The following is a 22,718-nucleotide window of genomic DNA, read 5'->3' as shown; positions in this document are numbered from 1 at the left end:
GAGCTTGGATCTCTGGCTTGGTCAGTTTAGCCAAGATGCCACCTTTGTGGGCAGCTAAGAATTGCTGTTCAGCTATTGATAGAACTGCTGCATCCCAGCACAAGCTGTTTTCCATCAAACTGTTGATATGTTCCTGCCAGACAGTCATCTGGCAATCAAGAAGGCTCTGCAGTTAAGTCCACCCTGCAGCCTGTTCAGAAGATGGGGAAGATGAGAGGCTGTCCTTTGAGATTCTCTGCGGATGTAAGCACAGACTAATGTCACAGTCTTATCTCCATCTTGAATTTAGACGAGCAGGATCTCTGAAATTAGCTTTTTGTCCATTACACAATGTTCTTTGCCTCAAAAGAACGGGGTGTTTCAAGTTAGGAGGTAAGGATGCTGATGATTGCTAGTAGGCGCATTTTCTTCCAATGCTGACATGGATGGTTTCTTGATATTAATCCCAAGGATAGCTCTAAGTGGGAGATTTTTGGATTCCAAAATCCTTCAGTAGTCTCCTCAATATCTCACCTGGTTGCTACTTCTGGGTGTAAAAGCTCTGCATCTTTTCATGGACTTTGAAACCTGCTAGAACTTTGACAGCAATGAGTTCCTTGCTGGCTTTGATGTCATAAAGAGAATCTGGTGTAGTCTTCTGATGGTCTTTGAACTTCTCATTCCATACAGACACCCAGTGTGCCATCCATTGGTGTCTGATATGTGATAAAATTCTCCTTCCCACTTGGCAGAGTTGTAGAGGCCTACCTAAGTAAACTATGGCAAATTGCCACAGTACATAGTGGTTTTTATCAACCCAATGTATGTCTCAGTTATTTCAATCTTGTAATCCATTGTAAATTGACTAAGCTATTTTCTGATGTTTTATAAATGGTCCAGTGTTATGTGCTTCAAACGAAGGGAAGAATTCAATGCAGAAACCATTGAACCACATCAGTCTTGCCTTGTTTTGAAGTGAAGTTGCAGGAGACACATGCCAGGCATACAGGGAGGATGGGACCTTTACAGATTGCCAGTGTACTTTCCATGCATGTTCTCTCAGTTACAAGATCCAGAACATCGCTTTATTCAATGTGAAAACCAGGATAATCCAGAATCCAATTTTCATGTGTCAGATTCAGCATGGGAGTCTGATGAAGAGACCGCACCAATAACAGGCTACAGGAATGCTTCATTTATAATCACTTACTTACAAAACTGCAGTGGGAGTGAGCGGCTGTCGCTGTTGCTTCTCAGCGCAAGAGGCATCGAGAAATGCAAGGTTCTGGGTGTTGGTACGGCCTATCAAAAGAGAACCAGTACGCTTGAAATAGAAGCAAATCCAGCAATAAGTTTAATTTGTCCTTTTTTATTTCTAGTTACACTACTTCATATGTGCAGCTGCATACTCCCCGTAGAATAAAGAATCCCTCTCAATGCTTTGTTACTTGATGACTGGTGATTTTCTTTGCTCCTTTGCAATGTGTGGCTCCCTCTCCTAAAGAAAAGCTGTGCCATTTTCCCTGTGCATACACCTGTGGTGACTACTACACCCTTTTTCATTCGGCATAAATGCCCCCCCCCCTTCCTACACTGCCTCTGCCCTTCCCCCTCAGTGTACTTCGGCCCAGTTTTCGGCCGCATCTATAAATCCAATGCCTCCACTTCAGCCTTTGCTTCCAAATAGTAAATATGCAGGGGATCATTGGCATAAACTCCTTCTACTTCACCTTGGATTTGATGGTCTTCAATGTACAGGCTTGGTAGGCCAGAAGCTCAGTCTAAAGCAAGTTCTTTCAGAGCTGGCACAGCAGTTGCAGCTCCCTTGGACTCCCTCATCTTCTCTAGGGCAAGCAAAAGGTCAAACTGGGTGAGTGGCCGTAGCCGTTCCTCTTCCAGGTCACTGAAGGAGGGGAAAAAAGACAGAGATCACAAGATACCTTTTGAAATAAAATGGGATTTTTTTGGCTTCCTGAGTTTTCCCTGTGGTCACTAAAAGAAATGCTTTTGCTAATGCCCTTCACTGCAGCAGCAGCATGTACCCACACCCTATTTGAGTATGTGTTATTTTTAAAAACTGCAGAGTAGGAAAGTGACACAGCATAATTATGTGACAGTCTGATTAATTTTGAGAGCAGATGCATCATATCCTTGAAAGACTGATGCCAGTAAAGGATCTTTTAGTGATGTTTGGGGTAGATGATCTCTGAAGTGACCATAATCTGAGTGAAGCCATTAGTCCACCTAGCTTGGCATTGTCTCCTATGATGGGCAGCAGCTCTTCAGGGTCTCAGACAGGTATTTCCTACCAAAGATCCTTTAAGTGGAGATGTCAGGGACTGATCCTGAAACGTTCTACAGGTAAATAATTTCCTTCAGGAAGCAGCACCTAGTTTTACCTATCCATCATTGTATGGAAATATGAACCATAGGCCAAGTCAGGCTATTGGTCCACTTAGCTTAGTATTGTCTACTCTGATTGGCAGTGGCTGTGCAGCATCTCAGGCAGAAAAAGATCTTTCCTAACACTTGAGGCTCTTCTTAAGATGAGTGGAGATAGAACCTGAGCATTTCTGCGAAACAAATGCTCTACCTCCTCCCATAGCGTGTCATAGCTCTTTTGTGTACCATATGGTGATATTGAAAGTCTGGGCTATGGAGAAAGAATCAGTTTCTTCCCATACTAATGTCCCTTCAGTTCCCAGATGTGACATAAGCATGATCTCCAGCATCTTACCTTGGATATCTACCATTACGGAGCAGTGCAGGAAGGAGCTTGACTGCAACACTGGACCCCATGCTGCTGAAAGTAATATTGGAAGCAACTCTGAGACTTTTGAGTCTCCTGTTGTTTAGCCCTACAGTAGTACTCTATTGACTGAAAGACTATCTGAAGAACGAGGTTTGACTTCGATATGGGTTTGTCACATGTCATATGAAGAAAGCTGATGCTTTTGGATGTGGGGCCCAGGAAGCATCAGGTGCAAAGAGAGAAGGGATGGGAAATGAACAAATCCTCACCTGTCCTCACTTTCTCCGTCATGGAACATCTGGGCAATCTGCTTCATCTGTTGCTTGCGAACAAAATCACGTACCCTGTACATGGCAGCATCCCGACACAATTCTCGCAGGTCACTGCCTGCATAACCATTTGTTTTCTCAGCCATCTCCTTCAGGCTCACTGCATTGCTTATCTGTTCCAAGGGAAAAGTTCTTGCAAGGTTATAATGGCTGGTTCACACTTGCTCCCTGCACTGTGATAGTTCTGCTACACCTGGCATAGAATCGGGTTTCCCTGTTCTGCCTGCTAATGCATGAAAAACTTGTCTTTTTTTGTCCCTTCTTCTACCTTCTGAAGCTTCATACCTATTGGCAGGTACAAAAAGTTTGCAAGATCTGAGCAAGGCTGTTAATGATAAGACCTTTCTGTAAGTTGGAAGCCATTTGATGGCCCATAACACATACAAATGAGACATGTGATTTTAAGATTTCAGAATCAAGTTGATTTTCATAGATACTTCTGTACTGGGCACTTGGGAACTATAGTTCTGTGAGAAGAACTGTAACAAAATTCTCAGTACTGATCAAATATTCATATTTTCTTTGTGAAGTAAATTCACCTCATTTTCTGCCGTAAGTTTCCTGGATTCCTTTAGAAGCTGAGCTATTTGAACCCTATTGTGTGAGTGCTTGAACTGTTGTCTGAATACTCATTATTTGTTGTTTCTAATTCTAGCATTTTTGTCATTTTAATGTTGTGAGCTGCTTCAAAACTGCAAAAAAATGCAGCTAACAAAACACCTGCAAATAAATCAGTTACATTGATTGACAAGAGACATATAATTCTAAAGTAGGCTTTTGAAGGGTATACAAGTATTTTTGACCAATGCTGTTCTCCACTTCCTCAATCTAGTGTATGGTTTCTTTCTCTCAAACACAGTACCTCCCTCTGCTGAAACCACAATTCTGAAACAGAAAAGGGAAGCTGGGGAGGGGGAGAAAGAGAAGGACTGAGACTCACATTTTCTCCAGACAAAATGAGTTTCAGAATATCCTGCCGTTGCTTCTGTGTCTAGGAGAAGAAGAAAAGAGCATGGAACTGAGACACAATTAGAACAGGTTGCTGCCAAAATAATATAATAAGCCAATGGGGTCAAGTTAAAGTACATCTCCAGCTGCAATCTTGTCTCTGAGTGGGCTGTACTGAATCTTATAAAGGAAATAGGAAAAGAGAGATGAAGTGTTCTGTTCCCTGTTTTCTAGAGACATCTGGAATATATCAGAACAGTGGTCTTTCTTGTCCGGCATCTCTGTTTCATACCATGGGCAGCGAGCTGTCCCCAGATGACCTACCAGCAGAGCACAGGGGCTAAAGCCTTTCCCTGTTGTTGTACCCCCAGTAACTGGAATTCAGAGAGGCCTGTTAATGATTTGGAAAGGTAAATTTGTGTATGAATAGACCAATAAATCTAAAGAGGAAAAATGTCATTCTTTGGTTTTGGATGTAGCTTAAAAGACTCCTTGACAGCTGCATTGAATTTTGGTAAGACAATATTTTTTCCCCCTGATATCCTAATTGTTATCTTACCCCATAAGCTCCCTGCCTCCCAAAAAACAGAGCCTTTAACTGTTGGAAGTAGCAACGTCTGGTGTACAAAGATGAAGAGAAGAAGACCCTATCCTACAGGGGGCAGCAAGGATTAATCAGATAGGAATGTGAAGACAGCACCTCGCTTTTCTGTTAAGTGTCACTTCCTTGTCTTGCCTCCAGATGGGCTTTATCATGAGATCTCCTCCTCCTACTCTGCACTGAAAACTTTCTCTCTTCGGCAGCTAGGTAGCTAGATGCTGCCTCTATCGTCTTTACTATCAACTGTGTAGTTCCTAAATAAACTTTTTAAACAGCACTGCGTAGCTACTGCTGTATTTTTGGCACTCAGCCAACATTAACAGCATGTAGCATCATGGTCTAATGATGAACTGAGGTTCAGGGAATGTGTGCCTGATGATGTATGTCCCTCAACCCTGTTGTCCTGTAGGACAGTACATTAGGGGCTCAAATAAAGTCTCCCTCTCTCTGGGTTCCTTTAATTAGCACTAAACTGTCCCCATCATTCTGTGATTCCCATGTTAATGCTCCATTTTACTGCATCACTGAGGAGTGCTTGTTTTCTTGAAAAGCAAAAACTACAAGTGTATATTTTTGCTAGAGTATTCAGAATCCTTGTTGCCCTGTAAACTTGATGTTGCTGTGCCTATTGGTTCTATATATGAAGGATCCATTCAGTTATCATTGCTAATGGGGCTTTCAGAGGCTATCTTTCATTAATTGTACTTAAAATTCCAGCTGTCACTAACATTATTAATAATAATAATAATAATAATTGTGCTTATATGCTGTTCTTCTAGACAGATTAGTGCATCACCCTGAGTGGTGAACAAGTTGGTATTATTATTATCCCCACAAGGCAGCTGGGGCTGAGAGGAGTGGCTTACCCAAGCCACCTTCTGAGCTCATGACAGTAGTGGGATTTGAACCAGTACAGTGCTGATTTGCAGCCAAACCACTTAACCACTGTGCTACAGCAGCTCTTATTGCCTGTTATCACACCAGGAAAGCCTCCTACTAAGCCTTGCTTCACGTATGTGGGAGGAAGAAGCAAGAATAGATTTCACCACTGCAGACAGAGGAACCTAAGGGATCCTTCCCTAAGTTTACTTACTGGCAAACCAATCTGGAAGGTTGTGGGCATCCTCCGCAAGATGGCAGGATCCACATCTTGGGGCCTATTACTTGCTCCCAGCACCATTACCTGAAATGCAACAAATTAGCTAGTTATGATTGTTACCTAGGTAGGAGGACCTAGAGATGTCCTGGAATTACAATTGATGTCCAGATGACAGAGATCAATTCCCCTGGAGAAAATGGCTGCTTTGGAGGGTGGACTCTATGGCATTATACCTCAGTGAAGTCTGTCCCTTCCTCAGACTTTGCCATCTCCTGGCTTTACCCCCCCCCCCAAACCTCCAGGAATTCCCCAACCCAAAGCTAAGAACCCTACTGTCACCCGATAAAAGACATTTTAGTTGATTAACTGCTTAAGATTGAATTGATGGATTAATTTGTTCGATTTGCATATGCTTGTATATGAAGAAAACAAAAGAGATAGTGAGATAGCTGATGTGGTTAGTTTGTTAGACTAGGACAAGGAAACCTTTATTCCAATCCCCATTCAGTCACACAGCTCAGGCTACGGCTGACGGGATTTGTATACTGGTCTCTCCCCAGTTCTAGCCCAACATTTGAACCACAATGCCACACTGAATCACCACTATCTGGGTATGAGGAATCTTGTGGGCTAGGGGAGAAGTTCCCACCTGTTTGGGTAGCTGCCACAGTGAAGGCTACCCTGCCCTCACAGCTGATCAGTGGAAATGTATGGTGCTGGTGTCTGTGATGAAATCTGACCTCTTGTGAGAGCTAGAGCTCCCGCAAGAGGTTGGGGCAACCAGCAGGGCTGCAAGGAAGATTGCAGTGTGGGCACCAAAGGAAGGAATAAGAGTACGATGTTGTACACTTGCTCCCCTTCCAAGATGAAGTTAGAAGGAAGGAATTAGATAGTAACAGTGAAAGGGTGAGCTGGAGCATTGAGCCACCCTACCCCTTCAACTACACAAGTCCTAAAACAAAAATAGGGGCCACTCATTCTCTCTCAATCTAATTGACCTCGCAAGATTGTTGGGAAGACAGTTGGATTATGATGTTATGAGACGCTTTGTTAGGCCAGTTTAGGAAACACCATGCAACAAAACCAATTCTTTATTACCCTTTATTACCTTCACTAGTTCGTTCACTTTCAGCCTCTCCCAGCTGCTCAAGCGATTGGCAGTGTGGTCAATCAGCCTGGGCATGCTGTGGCTGTAAGCTTATGCAGGGGGTGTATTAACTTTTTTTCTTATTTAGAGGCTCTTAACACTATGAGGTCTTAAGTTAGGGTGTCCATGGTACCCACAAACACCTTTCCTGGTGCCCACCAAGTGTTGTTAGAAAGTGGGTGTGACCATGAGGGACTTTTGCCCAGCAGGGCTTCAGAGTGGCCATTAGAGGTCTGATTGGCTGAGCAGATTTTTAAAAAGTTGCTGCTGCAACAACGGTCACCACAGCAGGACTACACGTGAGCAAGAGAATATTTTTAAACAATATGTTCATTTTAAAAGGCATCCTGTTAAATAAGAGCTTCTCCCTAAAATGTTAGACAGTTACTATTAGTGTTATGCATGACTCACTCTCTGTTCTGTAGTTGGCTCTGCCTCCTTAGTTGGCATTTTGTGGTCATGCTCACCACCCTGTGTCAGAACTCCAATGGTGCCCACAGGATCAAAAAGGTTGGGGACCCTGTCCTAGGCTATAGCATACCTGCTTTATGGAACTGTGGCTCTGGTTATAAACATACAGTTGGAGAAAGGAGAGCCATGCAGTTCACCCTGAGCTCCTTGGAGGAAAGGTGGAGTGAAAATATGAAGGATAGTTTTGAAGAAAAAAATTCTTTGTTTGCATGACTGTGAAACAGCAGGGACTGTCTTAGAAGAGGCATTTTCTTCTGGGAACTACATATTTGAGGGGAAAGAATATTTTTGTCCTATTAATCTGGTGCTGGATACACATGCAGACAATAATGCAATAATGTTGTTCTGATCTATTGCCACGATCCAATATTTCTTCTGAGTTACCAGTTTAGACACTTTTTTAAAGAATGTGAAAGCTGAGAATTCAGAGGCACTAGTAGATTCTGGCAATATATCCAAACATTATTGCAGTATAGTACAATAGCAGTTGCCAATTTATTTTGCAACCCTCAAAAAGCGCTCCAGTGCTGCAATGGAATTAAAGGCAGGGGAGATTGCAGTTGGTGGAGGAAAGTGTGCACCACACTCCCCTGTGGCCCAGGTCTAGCTAGTTTTGCATCAAGTCAACCTATGCCTTCTGCTAGCGGTACCTGGCAATTGGGTCCAGTTTCCAGCCCATCCCAAAGGCTCATGAACTCTGCTTTCATCATAGCCGTGGCTTCGTGATCAGCATCAGAGCGATTCCTCAGGAAAGCATCTGTCATGGATAAAAAGAATGGCTCTGCATTGGGCTCCCTGTCCTCTGTACTGGCATCTATTTTCACTCCACTAGAATCTTGGCAATATTTTCTTTCATTTTTTTAACCTAACCTGAAGTTTCTCACATTTTCTTTTCAACAGAAATGATGAAATGCAGTAGGTTTCTTCAAAGGCTATTTTTCTCTTCTGTAATAAGATCCCATATGTCTTGGCTGTCAGGCTGTCCTGAACCTCTTTGTGGAATGGGCAGCAGAGGCACCACTGGAGAGCTAGCTAGCTGCAATGAGGAGGGGTTCAACTGCATTTGGAGAGCCTGGATTTTTTTGTCCGAGAAAGAATCTCACAAAATTACATAAGGTGATTATGATCTTCATCTCAGTCCTATTTGTGTGTCTAGCAACTAGCATGCACTAACAAAAGCAGCAAAGCCCTGTTTAAAAGAAGAGGAAATAAATTATCAGGGACTAATGTAAATGTACAAAGGTGGGCAGCAACCAGTATTCACCCACACACTCAGCTGAAGCCTGTCCTTATGGCCCCAATTCCATACACATGCCTACACCTGGAGGGGAAGGTATTTTGATAATTTTTCAGTAGGGTCCTCCAGGCCTTTGTGGCTTCTGGTAAATACTGCCCAATGAAGCATGAGATGCAGGTTTAAGTCTCAGCACAATTACAGACTTGAACCTGTCTTTGGATTTATGTCTTCCCTCAGTACTGGTTTTCTCATCAACATAAGAGGAATACTTGCGATTGTTTAATGATTTGCCTTTAGATTCAAGAGCCTGGTAAGTTCTGAAAATCACTCTGTTCTTTAAGTTCTCCAAACCACAGTACATCTCAATCTTTTTAAGAGGTTGCAAACATTACAGGTAAGTCATTTCTTGGTGACTTCACTGTATGAAAAAAGGTAAGAGTTGATTCACTTTACTTATTTTTTAATTTGTTATTTATAGTCCACCTTTCTCACTGAGACTGAAAGCGGATTACACAGTGTCAACAGGATTAATGCCTGGGACATTCAGTTAACAAATTACAATAGGATCTGGATAACAAAAAGTAAAAAAAACAAGCATAAGAATACAGAGCTTCAAACAATGCTGAAGCAAAATGTAAACAGTCTGACGTGACATACTAAATGATGTGGAAATTAGCCAGTAGGAGCACATTTACAACAACAGGAAATATGCAATAGAAGAGACTACAGTCCCTATCCCTTTTCTAATGCATCTTTCTAAGCCATTTTTTTACAGTAGAATCCTTTCACTTACTTAAAAAAGCTCTCCTGAATAATTCCGTTTTGCATAGTTTACAGAAAGCCAGAAGAGTCAAAGCTTTCCTGACCTCTTCAGGCAGGCCGTGTCATAAGGTGGAAGCCACAACAGAGAAAACCCATGTATGTGCAGTTGCTGATTTTGCCAATATGCCGGGTGGTGCCTGCAAAAGGCCCTGCTCAGATTAATGGTCCTGCCATGGCAGAGCACATGGAGAGAGAGAGGCCTGCAAATACAAGGAACCAAGGTCATGAAGGGCTTTGTATGTGATAACTAAAATCTTGAATTGAGCCCGGTATCTGATGGGTAGCCAATAGACTGACTGCAGAATGGGAGTAATATACATGTTCCTCCTAGCTCCTGATTATAATTGAGCTGCAGCATTCTGCACCAACTGGAATCTCCAAATTGGCTTTGAGGGTAGACTTCTGTAGACGGTATTGCAGTAATCCAGTCTCAATGTTACTGTGGTATGGTACCAGGTACCATACCTTACCTTGGCCATGCCAAGGTAAGGGGCCACTTTCTGAGTTAGGCGGAGGTTGGAAGAAGGCCTTTCTTTGCAGCTGCGTTAACTTGTTTCTCTACAGATGACCTAATACAATGTTCTGTTTACAACAGTGGGTACTTTAATTAAAAGAATAAGTTTATCGTTAATGTTTGTGGAAGGATGAGCCTCACTTAGCAAAAGGTGCCTGTAACTAAAACCAGAAGGATATGATTTACACAGACTACTATGACTACTGCGCTGTTTTAGTTATATGTTGTCTCATGTCTAATGTCAGTCCTAGAATTGCTTATGCTCTACTTCAGCATTTCTTCAACTCTGTATTGGATTCTTGCTAATGCTACATCTTTGTAAGCTTGTATTTATTTACCTGATGGCATTGTTTATGGAAATATCCTTGATACTGAGTGTACTAATCTCCCACTGTGTAATCCGCCTTGAGTCTCAGTGAGAAAGGCAGTCTATAAATGACATAAATAAAAAAAAATAAAAATAGAAGTGCACTTAACATGAAAGCTCACTTGAAACTCTTGCAAGCGAAAAATGATTCCAGTTTCACAGGCCCCAGACTCAAGCTGGTTTGGGGGTCTCAGAATTTAGTACACCCTGCCCCCCATGGCCCTGTTTTTAGCAAAACATTGTAACCTGATAAATAGCTAGCACCTCACAATATACATTAATATCTGAGACAAAGATAATAAATACATTCAACAAAATGTGCGTTTGAACTTGAGTTTGCCCAAATTAAATATGGGAGGGGGGCATGTTTACTACATTATGCTGGAGAAAGGTGGGTCTAGAAATAGTCTAGATGAATAAATCAGTAAATGAACCCTTTCTTCATTCATGACAGTCTGTCATTTGAGGTACTTTTTTCCACAGTCAGATTCTGATACCAGAACTGAGCTGGGATGTAAGAATAGTGCTTGCAAGGAACGATTATGGTGAAGAAGCAAGCAAGAGGTTTGTTAAATAATCAAACACATGTTGTAAATATTTAAACATTTAAAATGTTATCTGTCTTCTGTAATGTACACTAATGCTTTGAAATAAATATTTATGAAGAAAAAGAAGCAAGTAAGAGGATGGTACACTAACTTTCACCCATATCCTTCTCTAAAGATCTGATCAGTTTTTCTTGTTAACAACAATTTAACAAGATATAACTAACTGGGAAAGTGAAAGAGGAGACAAGGAGACAGAAATTACCTATTTCGTCTATGAAAATGATGCAGGGTTGGATCTTGGTCGCCAAGGAGAAAACTGCAGCTGTGAGCTTCTGTGACTCTCCGTACCATTTGTCGGTCAGGGTAGATGCTTGTAAGTTTATGAACCTGCATCCTGATGCCTGGGCTGTTGCTTTGGCAAGAAGGGTTTTGCCACAACCAGGAGGACCATAAAGCAAAACACCTGTTGCAAGGAAAACTGTGTCAATTCTTGGCCTCCCTCTTTCCTTGACAGGCTTTCTTTTTATCCATTTGCTTATGTAAAAAGGAATGTTCTTCTCATGAGACTCCAGTGACCATTTACAGAAAGCTACAACAATCCTAATCCTAAAAACTGTGACTCATAGAGTGTAGCTGGTACAATTTGTCAGTGACTTGATCGCTTACAGTCCCTGTTCAGCAGCAAAAAGAGCTGGATTGTGTTTCTGTAAAGCTAGCATTTTTTCTCTCTGTTCAACATACCTATATGGTTCAAAATGTCCAGTTCCTTGTTCTTTGGGTCAGCTGATTGATAACTTAAAATGTGATAATTTTGTTTTTGATGGAACAAGATTTTTGACTTCAAACAGAGTGATTGGCTATGGCTACCAATGAGTGTGGTAAGTTTAAATCAGCTTGGTAAGTTAAAACAGCTTCTTGAATTCTGTTTTAATGGAGGTTTCAGGCATGGAAATAGATATATTACCTCTATCATCAAATAAATAATGCCCATTCTAATGTATAATATAATGGAATATCTTTTGACATTACATCTGATATTATATTGGAAGAGAACACTTTTATATTGCACATGGGACCCTGCAAAATTGCAGAACTTAATCCTGTATCCATGTGAACACGTGCTGTGAAACAGTTTCATCTTACTTCTTCCTGGCAAGCTCTCATTGCTGCTTGAGAGAATATCATTCTCGGAAACTTGCTGGGTATTTATTAAGCAGTCAATAAGTAAGGAGTTGTCGGACTTCCGGTTTGGGATCATGGTGGTCTGACGCAGCTCTGAGAGCGGAGCTGTCCGAGCCGCTGTTTGTGAGGGCTAGCGGGGTGCTAGATCGCCCGTGGCCTCCTGTTCTCAGGTGGAGAACAGGCGTGAACGCTCAGGATCCAGAGGGTGCGTTGATCTCGGCTGTGGGGGGAGATCTGCGCAATGATCGTCCACCCAGCCTTGAGGTCCCGCTCGATGAAGGATGGCAAAGATCTCTGCAGCAGTTTTGGAGTCATTGAATTGACATAGGATCACCGTACCCAAGCTTCAGTAACTAATTTGGACTAATTTGGAATATTTTGAGTACCGAAACAGCGATTACAACCCGCAAATAGATCTATCAAGGTAAAGATTGCTGTCTCTCCTTCCGAGAAGAAATTTGGTAGGAAGAACTGAATCAATTTGGAAGATAAAGATTGCTAAGTTATAAGGACAGATTGGCTATGCTCTGGTAAAGTGACTGAGTTAAAAAGAATTTATTTAGAAGAATTAGAGCGGAAAAAGTAATTATTGTTTACATACCTGCGTTCTAAGAGAGATATTGACTTGTTCAAGAATAATTATGAAAAGCTATGGCAGCAAATTGACAGAGATTTGATTAAATGGAATAAATTAAATCTGTCATGGCTGGGAAGAATAGCGGCAATCAAGATGAATGTGTTACCACGGATTATGTTTTTATTACAAACAATTCCAATTATCAGAGACAGTAAGCAATTCGAAAAGTGGCAGAGGAAGATTTCCGATTCTGTATGGGCAGGCAAGAAACGACGAGTAAAAATGAAAGTTTTGTGTGGTGCCAAGGAAAGAGGTGGACTGCAATTGCCGAATATCAGATTATACTATGAAGCAGTTTGTTTGGTTTGGCTTAAAGATTGGATGTCATTGGAGAACTGTAAGCTACTAACTTTGGAAGGTTATAAAAAATTGTTTGGATGGCATGCCTACTTGTGGCACGATAAATTGAAAGCTGATTCTATGTTTCTACATCACTATGTGAGAAGGAGTCTCTTCACAATCTGGAAAAAATATAAAAGTTATTTGGGCGAAGGTATCCCCTCATGGGTAGTACCATATGAATCCATCTACCCGAGAGTTATTTATAACAGAGATCAATGTCTGTCCTATAAAAAGATTCTCATTCAGGAACAAAATATGACAAGAATTAAAACAGAAGAAGAGTTAGTCTCATGTTATGGATGGTTTCAATATAGGCAGATAAAGGACTTATATAACTCGGATCGCTCAAAAGGTGGAATTAAATGGAAAGATTCAGAATTGGAAGAAGCTATATTGCAAGAAAGCAAGAAGAAAATTTCAAAAATTTATAAAATTCTTTTGAAGTGGCATACAGAGGATGAAACTGTTAAAGTCCAGATGGTGAAGTGGGCTATAAACTGTCAAAGAGACATAACAATGGAGTCATGGGAGTATTTGTGGAAAAATACAGTGAAGATCTCAATTTGTACCAGTATTAAAGAAAATGTTTTTAAGATGATATATAGGTGGTATTTGAGGCCAAAAAAAATAGCTTATGGAAATGTTAAAATATCTGATAAATGTTGGAAATGTAAAAGGCATGAAGGATCATTGTATCATATGTGGTGGACTTGTGAGGTAGCTAGGCAGTACTGGGGAGATATTTTAGAAATGATAAATGAGATTTTGCAGATTTTAATAATAAAGAACCCAGAACTCCTGCTACTGAACTTAAATATGGAAGATGTTCCTATGCAACATAGGACATTGCTATTTTATATGACAACAGCGGCAAGAATACTATATGCGCAGAAATGGAAAGTACAAGAAATACTATCTATTGAAGAATGGATACAAAAGTTGCTGTACATGGCAGAAATGGACAAGATGACAAGAAGGCTGAGAGACCAGAACTCTGAAGAATTTTTTAAGGACTGGGGGAGACTGAAGGAGTATTTGGAGAAAAAATGGGATGTGAAGGGGAAATTATGGCAATTTGATAGTTACTAATTGGGGAAAATATTGGAGATAGGGATTTTTACCATTTAAAGTGAAGTTTTAATTATTGTTAAGTATAAGTTTTGAATAAATATGAATTTAATAGATATAATTTAGTTTATTAGGGAAATATGAGATAATAATATATAAATGGAATAGATAAGTAAGGAATAGAATAAGATAAGGGTTGGAAAGCTGTTGGAAGTCTGAGAAAAAGGGGGAGGGAAAGGGTGGGGGGAATTGATATTTAGGTTTTAAATAAAAAGGTTATTTGTAATATGTACTCACCTAATAAAAAACTTAAAAAAAAAATAAGTAAGGAGTTGTCCACTCCTCTTTACCTTGATCACCCTTAGGATCTAGGCTTCAACGCATGAGTGGATACAGATCCTGTCAGCAGTTCAGAGATGCCTGGGTGACTTCCAGCTTTTAAGGCCCTTAGCCATAATAAATAAAAACAAGTTGCAAAACTTATCAAAGGTAAAAAAAAAATGAATGCCTTGAGGCCACTTTGAGCTTGGTGACAAATGGCTCTCGCGGTCCTCCTTCTGATTGACTATGAATGGAAATTTTTTTAAAAGAGGCAAGTCTGAGAAAAGGTATTGAGTGATTAAGACCGGCTGTTCTTCAAGGTGTACCTCGTGGGGGTTGGCAGAGCTTGGAGTGATGAAACAAGTGCCTCTGCTGGAAAGGCAGGATTACTGTGTCCTGAAGTTCACTGACCACTTCATTCAGGCCTGCAATGTCCTCCCACGAGACCTGCATATGGGACATCATTTGGAGGCTTCAGAGGTAACAAGAGGACTCTGTGCTACCTGGCAAGAGAAGCCAAATGCAACACACTGGCATTTTGACTTCTGCTATCTATCTGTCCATCCATCTATCCATCTATCATATCATTGCATACGGGATGAATATATATTTGCATATATTCATCCCCTATGCAATGATAGAGCTCCGTTAATAATAAGTAAAAAATATATTTCCAGGTTAGAATTTCTAATTCTGGTTCGACCCCATGCAATCTGATTTCAGATTTTTGCAATGTCACTTCTGCTCTCTGCTTTCCTTGGCAAGATGAAAGACCTGACAGCTTAATCCCCACCCCACCCCCCAAAACTCTCTAGTCTTTGTTGGGAGGAATAGCAGGTTCTCCCTCTTACCTTTATATCCTTTGGGTCTACCAGGTGAGCTGCAATGTTCATCTCGTGTTCTGTAAGCTTCACTCCTTCCACTCCAATTTGCTTCATCAAGCGTTCTGCCTGCAGAGAAAAGACAAGGCTTAAAGTCCCCCTCTTGCAGCCTTAGTTAGCAGGGCACTTCACTACAGTCCTGCCTAGTTGCTGACTTGCATCTGAAACTCCTGTAATATGCACAGATCATAACAGGCTAAGCTGCAAAATAACAAGACTCCACCCTTGTTCATTTGAGTGTACTTGGAAGACTTTGCAATATATGGGACAGTCGGAGACTATATGTGAAACATTGAGCCATCTTTATATTGTTCCCCAAATACAGCTGAGGCAGCCACCCATTATCTCCAGATTCAGTACAAAATTTATCAGAATTGGCCAGGACTAGAAAAGGGAGGCTGGGCTAATCTGCATTCCCCTTATGCAAAGGGAAGGTTGAAAGAATCTATTTTTGGTTGCTTGTTGAAGATATTTATGTGCCCTGAACTCTCAAACATTTCATAGGAAGAATTGGGAACAGAAGTCCCACATGATACAAACTTGAACTCCATAATAATGTTCCATTTGATCATCTGACATGAGAACATGAAAAGCCCCACCCTCACCATAAATGCAGCTGCTGAAAACTATTATGTAAAACAAATAGATTACGACTGACAGAGAAAAATAAAAACAGCCAAATAAAAACAGTGGGTTAAAAAGGGAGCCTTTGTCTGACTCCAAAAGGGAATAGAATCAATGCCAGCAAACAGGCCACCTAAAATCAAGGTGCCACAACAGAGAAGGCCCTGAATCTAGAACCAGTCCACATCATTCCAGGGTAGGGCTTCTGATGATTACTTCAGTTGATGATTACTTCACTTGATAGCACTCCATCATGGGAGCAAATAGTTTTTTATAAACTCTGTTGTTGCTATTATTCCCTCAAGTTCCAGTAAAACTGTAGCTACTAAGGCAACCTCATCAGGCAATAAGTTGGTCCAGGTCTTCTCCAAGACCAGTCTTATCCCCAGTCGTACATAAGCTCTTTTTGGACTTGCCTAGACTGATACTTGTGCAGATAGCTCATATTCTTTGCTGCACATGCCCCAACAAAGACAGCACCCAAGGACAGAGTTGTCTACTGCTTTTCAGTTGGCAGACCGTGCTGTGACTTAAGGCCAGTTGTTCTAATTTATTTATTTATTTACTTCCTCTACAGTCCTCCTTTCTCTCTGAGACTCATGGTGGATTACAGGATATAAAATAGTGAAGTCAGACAGCAAAAACAAACCATGAACAATGCAATCAGACTGGGATTATAGAATGAGAGGACAATGCAAACAACGAACGCCCTAAGCTAAGTTTTAGGTGCGTAGCCATGTTGGTTTGCAGTTGAACAGTAGGATCTGAGTCTAGTGGTACCTTAGAGACCAACAAGATTTTCACGGTATGAGCTTTCAAGAGTCAGAGCTCCCTTCTTCAGATACTAGAGCTCTGACTCTTGAAAGCTCATACCATGAAAATCTTGGTGGTCTCTAAGGTGCTACTGTACTCAAATTCTGCCGTCCCTAAGGCAACATATACTATAAACAAAACAGAAAGTGGATTACAAAGTCTAAGGCAATGCAGAAAAAGCAGGTGATACCTACAATAGTCACTATAGTGGATTACAATCCTGTTCCATTATAAAGGTGCCAACCTGTTGGTGCCACCAGCATGTTTTTGCTTCTTTGGGGGTTTTTAAAAGGAGAAAGACAGGCAGGGGGAAGTGGAAGAATGAGGAGAAAGACAGATCACTGTCCTCGTATGCTGTGGAGATGAGATGTGCTAAAAGTATATATATCATCCCACAGAGTATCACCATGTGGAGGTACTTCTAATAATAAAACATATGAGGTAGTCTTCACAGCAGGTTAACCTTGATGAACATTTGTGACCCTCTTGGGATTTCATATGTATATTGCAGTAGGTAGGCTAGCAGGAGCTGCTGATGCCATCATTACCACTTTTGATGGTTTGGTCCTCATATGTACCTTTTTCTTTAGCTGTATCCTTTGCTTTCGAGTTGGGTCCAGGGCATCTGATACCCATTTTATGCTGAAATAGGTGGCAGTCCCAAAGACCGTCAGGCGGAGAAGGACAGCAAACACTTCGTTTCGAGTCAGTGGCCGGGTGAGGAGGTCCTTGGAGATTTCCCCTAGCAACATTGCCTACGTATTTCTTACCTTCAGACCAGAAGTTGAGCTATATGCAAGGGGGGGGGGGGCGGGCAGAGCTGTTGAGAAAAAAAGGATTAGAGAGAAACTACTGAGGTACCTGTGCTGGCATATAGCACTGCAGCAAAGATAACAAGGAAATGAATGGAAAGGAAACAGAGAACTGTAATTGTGTTTTGGCTAATGAAACTAAGTCAGGAAGACCCCACTCCAGTTATGCCTCTGTCTTGGGCTTATTCAGTAACCTTAAGCCAGCCAGTCTTCCCTAGATCCTCCTCACAATCTTCAACTTGAAGACAATGGTAAACTTGCAGATTTATTGTATGGATTACTAGATAATATATGTGAAATGTGTTGAATGCTCTAAATCGCTATATAATTTGGAAGATTAATTATTCCAGTCTGAAGGCAAACTGAATGTTGCTTTTCACATATGAATGTTATTGACTTATTAATTTTATTATTAATTTAATAGCTTGTTAAAATGTTTAATAAAATATTATTGCCAACCTTGCAACCTCCAGGAGGAGCCTAGAGATCTTGCAGAATTTAAACTCATCTGCAAATGACAGAGATCATTTTCCCTGGAGCCTCCCTTCCCCAAACCTCACCCTCCCAAGACTCTGCCTCCAAATTGCCTGGAACTTCCCAACCTAGAATTAGCAACCCTATTCACTGGCTTTCCTTCATGGCACAAAGCAGCTTACATATACAACTATTAAAACATACAAAGTACAGTAAAACCCCAATCATCCCCCCCACCCCGGCCAAATGCTTAAAGCCCTGGTAAATAAAATGGATTTGCAGCATCTCCTAGACCCTTCTAAAGACAGTCCTCCCTCCTCACTTCCTCACTCTAGAAAAAACAAGGCTTTGGTCGATGCCAGAGCGGCAGGCTGCCTTAAGTGGAAGAAAAACAAGCAGGAGGTTAGTATCCATATATTTTAACTTGTGCATTTGAACAACACTGTCAGTTAACAACTACAGCTCATGAGTAGAGATGTGTTTGTATATTTAAAATATTTATATCCCATCTTTGCCCCACAGACTCCAGGCGGCTAACAAAGCAGGGAGTGCTGCAAGGACAGGAAAACACCATGACAATCCATCAACAACTACACAGTTCAAAATATTCCCCCCCCCCAAAATCGGCTTTGCAATGTTGCACTTACTTGATGTATGAGGAGCTGATTTCTTCAAGTACAATGCTACAGAAAGCATAGAATCAAATCTGGAAGTGTGTGTTATAAAGCAAGGGCTCCTTGCCATCTGTTTGCCTCCTAACTCTGTCTCATGTTCCACTGCTGAAGCAGGGTGAGAAACAAAATCAGGAGGGGGGAGACATAATGAGGCCTGTTTTTGATAAAGTCAGGTAGTAGCTGCTACCCTGTGGGGCCTTTTAAGAGAGGTAACCATGACTGTGTCCACATGGGTATTTTGCTCTACTTTTGCTTCCTTGCTGTAGAGCTGTTTTCAGGAGCATCAATGTGACATTGTCTTCTATTTACTGCGATCTTTCCCAAACCCATTTTGAAACAATCTTTTTGGAAAGAGAGTAGTCAAAGCATCTTCGAATGTTACATGGATGGGGAAATGTGCATTTTCTTCAGATCTTACCCACATTAGTGCCATTTTCCTTATTTCAGTCCCTGCAGCAGCCATTTCCTCTGATCCACTGGAGGGCTTTGTTCAGACTTTTTAAATGTTGTCAGTAGCTATAATTCTCTAACATTATATTGTTATAACAATCTATTGCAACAATCTACCAGTTCCCAGCTTTAATTTTTAAAAGAATATCTAGCCCTTTGGGTTGTGGAGTTATAAGGGGGGAAAGGCTGGCTGCGTATTTCTCCTTTTCACTTTGCAACCAAAACAGCGTATAGACTTTCTTTATTTTTTAAAGCTGGGGAACAATTACATTATTGCAATAGATCATTATACTGTTATAGCACTATAGCGATTTTTGTGAAAACCTGAAAAAAGTGCTCTGGTGACAGGGTAGTGGTGGTAGCTATGGAAGACGGAGAGCCAAACCAAATGAGACGAATTACTCGTTCAGGGCACGAGAACAAACATACAGGTGCTTCTCTGTTGCTTTGCTGTCCACTCGCCCAGTGCGGCCACACCACACCTTTTCCCATGTTCCAGCTTGCATGTGTTTCTTCCAAGCTTCCATGTGGGTGCTCTGTTGCCAGTGCAGTCCCTACATTCACATCACCTATGGGAGCTACACAGAGAATAATCTCCATGTAGAAGCTGCCCATACTAATCTATTTTAGCAAAATCAAGCAGGAACTTATTTTGTGCATTAAAAGACTAAGAATGTTTTATTGTGATATAAATTTAACAGATTAGAGTCCATTGCATATGTCTGAGGAAATTGGCTGTAGTTCACAAAAGCTTAAACTCAAGAAAAAAATGTCTTATAGTTTAAGATGCCACAAGACTCCTCTTCGGTTTTGTAGCATCTGGAAGATTAATACATTTACACAATCCTAAACAGAATTATTCCAGTCTAAGCCCACTGGAGTAACTCTGCTCAGGATTGCACTGTTAGTTTAGAATAAGCGATTCTGAACCTAATGAGGTGGATTCTGGGTCACAATCACTTATTAGAATGCTATAAATTTGTTGTTTAAGGTCCTAGCAGTTTCAGTGTGTACAGAGTTTTAAAAATTATTATGCAAATGGATATCTTGTTTAATAGTATGAAGAGAGGCTATGGAAATAAGGTCAGAAATTGTATGTGAAAATATGCCTGTAATTGCAACAGCTTACACAAAATTTGCCTGTCTGTACTGGATGTGCTATATTTTTGTCATTGATTTCACATGAGACATTAGCGTTCAAAGACAAGCACAGAGCTGGGGATTTTCCTTTCCTTTGCAGTGTATAGTTCTGCACTTTGATTCTGTGCCTTCTGGAGAATTTCATTTTCAGAAAACAGTTCTTAATGCAACACATTTCTATTCACCAATCATGATTAGATGATAGCAAGGCTAAACATTCCATAGAGCTTTAAACCTGTTTCAGTAAAACAAAAGTGTTTTGTAGCACCTTAAAGATTAACACACAAACAGTGAAATCATGCCAAAGATTTCACTATAATTGTAGCAGTGGCTTCTGTGGACTCAAGCCCATTTAATCAACATAAGATAGGTTTTCAATTGCAAATGCTTAAACGGGCCAGTTTGGTGTAATGGTTAAAAGTGGCGGGACTCTAATCTGGAGAACCGGTTTTGATTCCTCACTCTTCCACTTGAAGCCAGCTGGGTGACTTTGGGTCAGTCACACCTTTGTAAACCTGAAGGGCAGTATATAAATTAAATGTTTGTTTGTTTGTTTATTCAATTTATACCCCACCCTTCCCACTAGTGGGCTCAGGGCGGCTTCCAACAAATATATTATTAAAAATACAGTAAAACATTATAAATAGTATAAAACCCAATATTTACACACAATTTTATATCAGCAACATAAGAATCCAGGCACCACCAAACAAATCTGGCCACTACAGAGTCACCACAGCCATGGATACTGCCTTGATGTAACTCCAGGGCAGCTGCAAAAGGAGGGTGTGGCGGTCAGAAGAAGAGACAAAAAGCTGGCCCCTAGTCAAAGGCCCAGTGGAACAGCTCCACCTTGCAGGCCCTGCGGAACTGTAAAAGGTCCTGCAGGGCCCAGATCTCCATTGGGAGAGCATTCCACCAGGCTGGGGCCTGTGCAGAAAAGGCCCTGGTCCTAGTTGAGGCCAGCCAAATGTCCCTCAGTCTGGGGACATATTATTATTATGTGGACAATTTTATTTCTCTGTCTCCGTGTGTGTATATATCTGCCAACTAAGGACACACTTCATGCTTCTGAAATGGGTCCATGAAAGTTTGTCACAAGAAATCTGTTAGCCTTGAAGTTGCTATAAGACACTTCAAAAATACAGTTCATATGTAGACAATAGTACAACAGGCTATGTACAGCTTTAGCACAGATGTAAGTCATCCCCTTTCTTCCCCCTACCTCAATAGTTTAACAAGATTTCTCCAAACCTTATGAAGATTTGGATCTGAGGCAAAGCAGCTGTGGCTGCTATCTGTGACTTATATGAATTAAATATTTTAGAAGGGCTCCATAAGTTTGGTCAGTGCACCACACTTGACACTGTGGCATTTACTTTTTTCACTGCCCTCTTGGATCACACCAAAGATATATTTAGGCCAGTAGTGGCCAGTCAAATGGAAAGTTCATCAGCAGAGTGTGATGGCAACAGCTTTCTCCACACTCAAGACTGCCAGACCAAAGGTCTGTCTTGCCCCAAATTCTGTGGACAGATCCAGTTTTTACATTTAAAAATGTCAGAGCTCTTGCCAAAAGCCATTTCCTAAGGTTGCAGAAGCCCTTGCCTTATCGCAGATGTATTTGGTCCGGTTTGGGTGGTTTGGTGGTGAAGAAAGAGAACTCTGTGCATGTTCTACAACATTAAATTATATAATAGTACTATTCCAGCTGTCTATTATTCCTAAGTCTTGGCTTTGAAACTGGGTTCTAAGAATAAGCCCCTGATGACGTTTGGTTAAAATTAAGACATGAGTGCCTAGTTACAATAGACTAACACGGCTACCCTTCTGGAGCTGCTGTCATTTGGAATCTCCCTTTGAATTATTACAGCATGGTCCAGGGATGAATTTAACCCTTAAAGAGCCAGATTACATTCCCTAAATACAATAAAATCTTCACAGTGTCACCAGAAGTAGGGGGCAAGATCAGGTTGTGGAAATGTAAGGCAAAGTACCTGATGAAACAAGTCTTTGCAAACAAGCACAGAACATCCCAAAATAGCCCCATGGCACATTAAAGACAAACAGATTGATTGTGGCGTATGTCTTCATCCCAAAATAGCCCCATGGCACATTAAAGACAAACAGATTGATTGTGGCGTATGTCTTCGTTGACTTGAGGTTGCTTCATCTGGAGCATGAAGTTGGCATTAAGCTGCAAAGCCATGAAATACCGTGACATAGACTGTGGTATTTCTATGCAAATCTCAAATGCATACAAGATAAGCACAGTGCCCATTCCCAATAGCAGTAATCGACCAAGTTAAAGACATAGATCGGTGCCATTGAAGGGGACTGATTCTTCCCAGGGCAAACGAATTCTGATCACCTTCAAATGGACAAACGATCGCCGGGGGTTGCTGATCGTGGTGCTGAAGTCGCTGCTCCTTCTAAAACGCAGCGCTCTGCCCGGAAGGCGCCGTTTTCTGCTCTTCTTCCCTTTA

The 22,718-nt window shown here is 41.2% G+C and overlaps 1 protein-coding gene across 1 annotated transcript; it reads right to left on the bottom strand.

Moving 5' to 3' along the window:
• Positions 1–1,755: 1,755 nt before the first annotated feature.
• LOC129342609 (outer mitochondrial transmembrane helix translocase-like) lies at positions 1,756–17,434 on the bottom strand. Its single transcript, XM_054998457.1, has 9 exons — positions 17,261–17,434; positions 15,216–15,314; positions 14,691–14,811; positions 11,077–11,277; positions 7,977–8,083; positions 5,703–5,792; positions 4,001–4,051; positions 3,001–3,173; positions 1,756–1,882 (listed from the first exon to the last, which is right to left on the bottom strand). Exons 1-9 carry the CDS (start codon positions 17,432–17,434, stop codon positions 1,756–1,758), a joined length of 1,143 nt encoding a protein of 380 aa, XP_054854432.1.
• Positions 17,435–22,718: the final 5,284 nt, after the last annotated feature.

The sequence above is a fragment of the Eublepharis macularius genome, chromosome 14, assembly GCF_028583425.1.
Source record: "Eublepharis macularius isolate TG4126 chromosome 14, MPM_Emac_v1.0, whole genome shotgun sequence".
NCBI classification, from domain to species: domain Eukaryota; kingdom Metazoa; phylum Chordata; class Lepidosauria; order Squamata; family Eublepharidae; genus Eublepharis; species Eublepharis macularius.
This window is presented reverse-complemented; position numbering and strand designations above follow the sequence as displayed.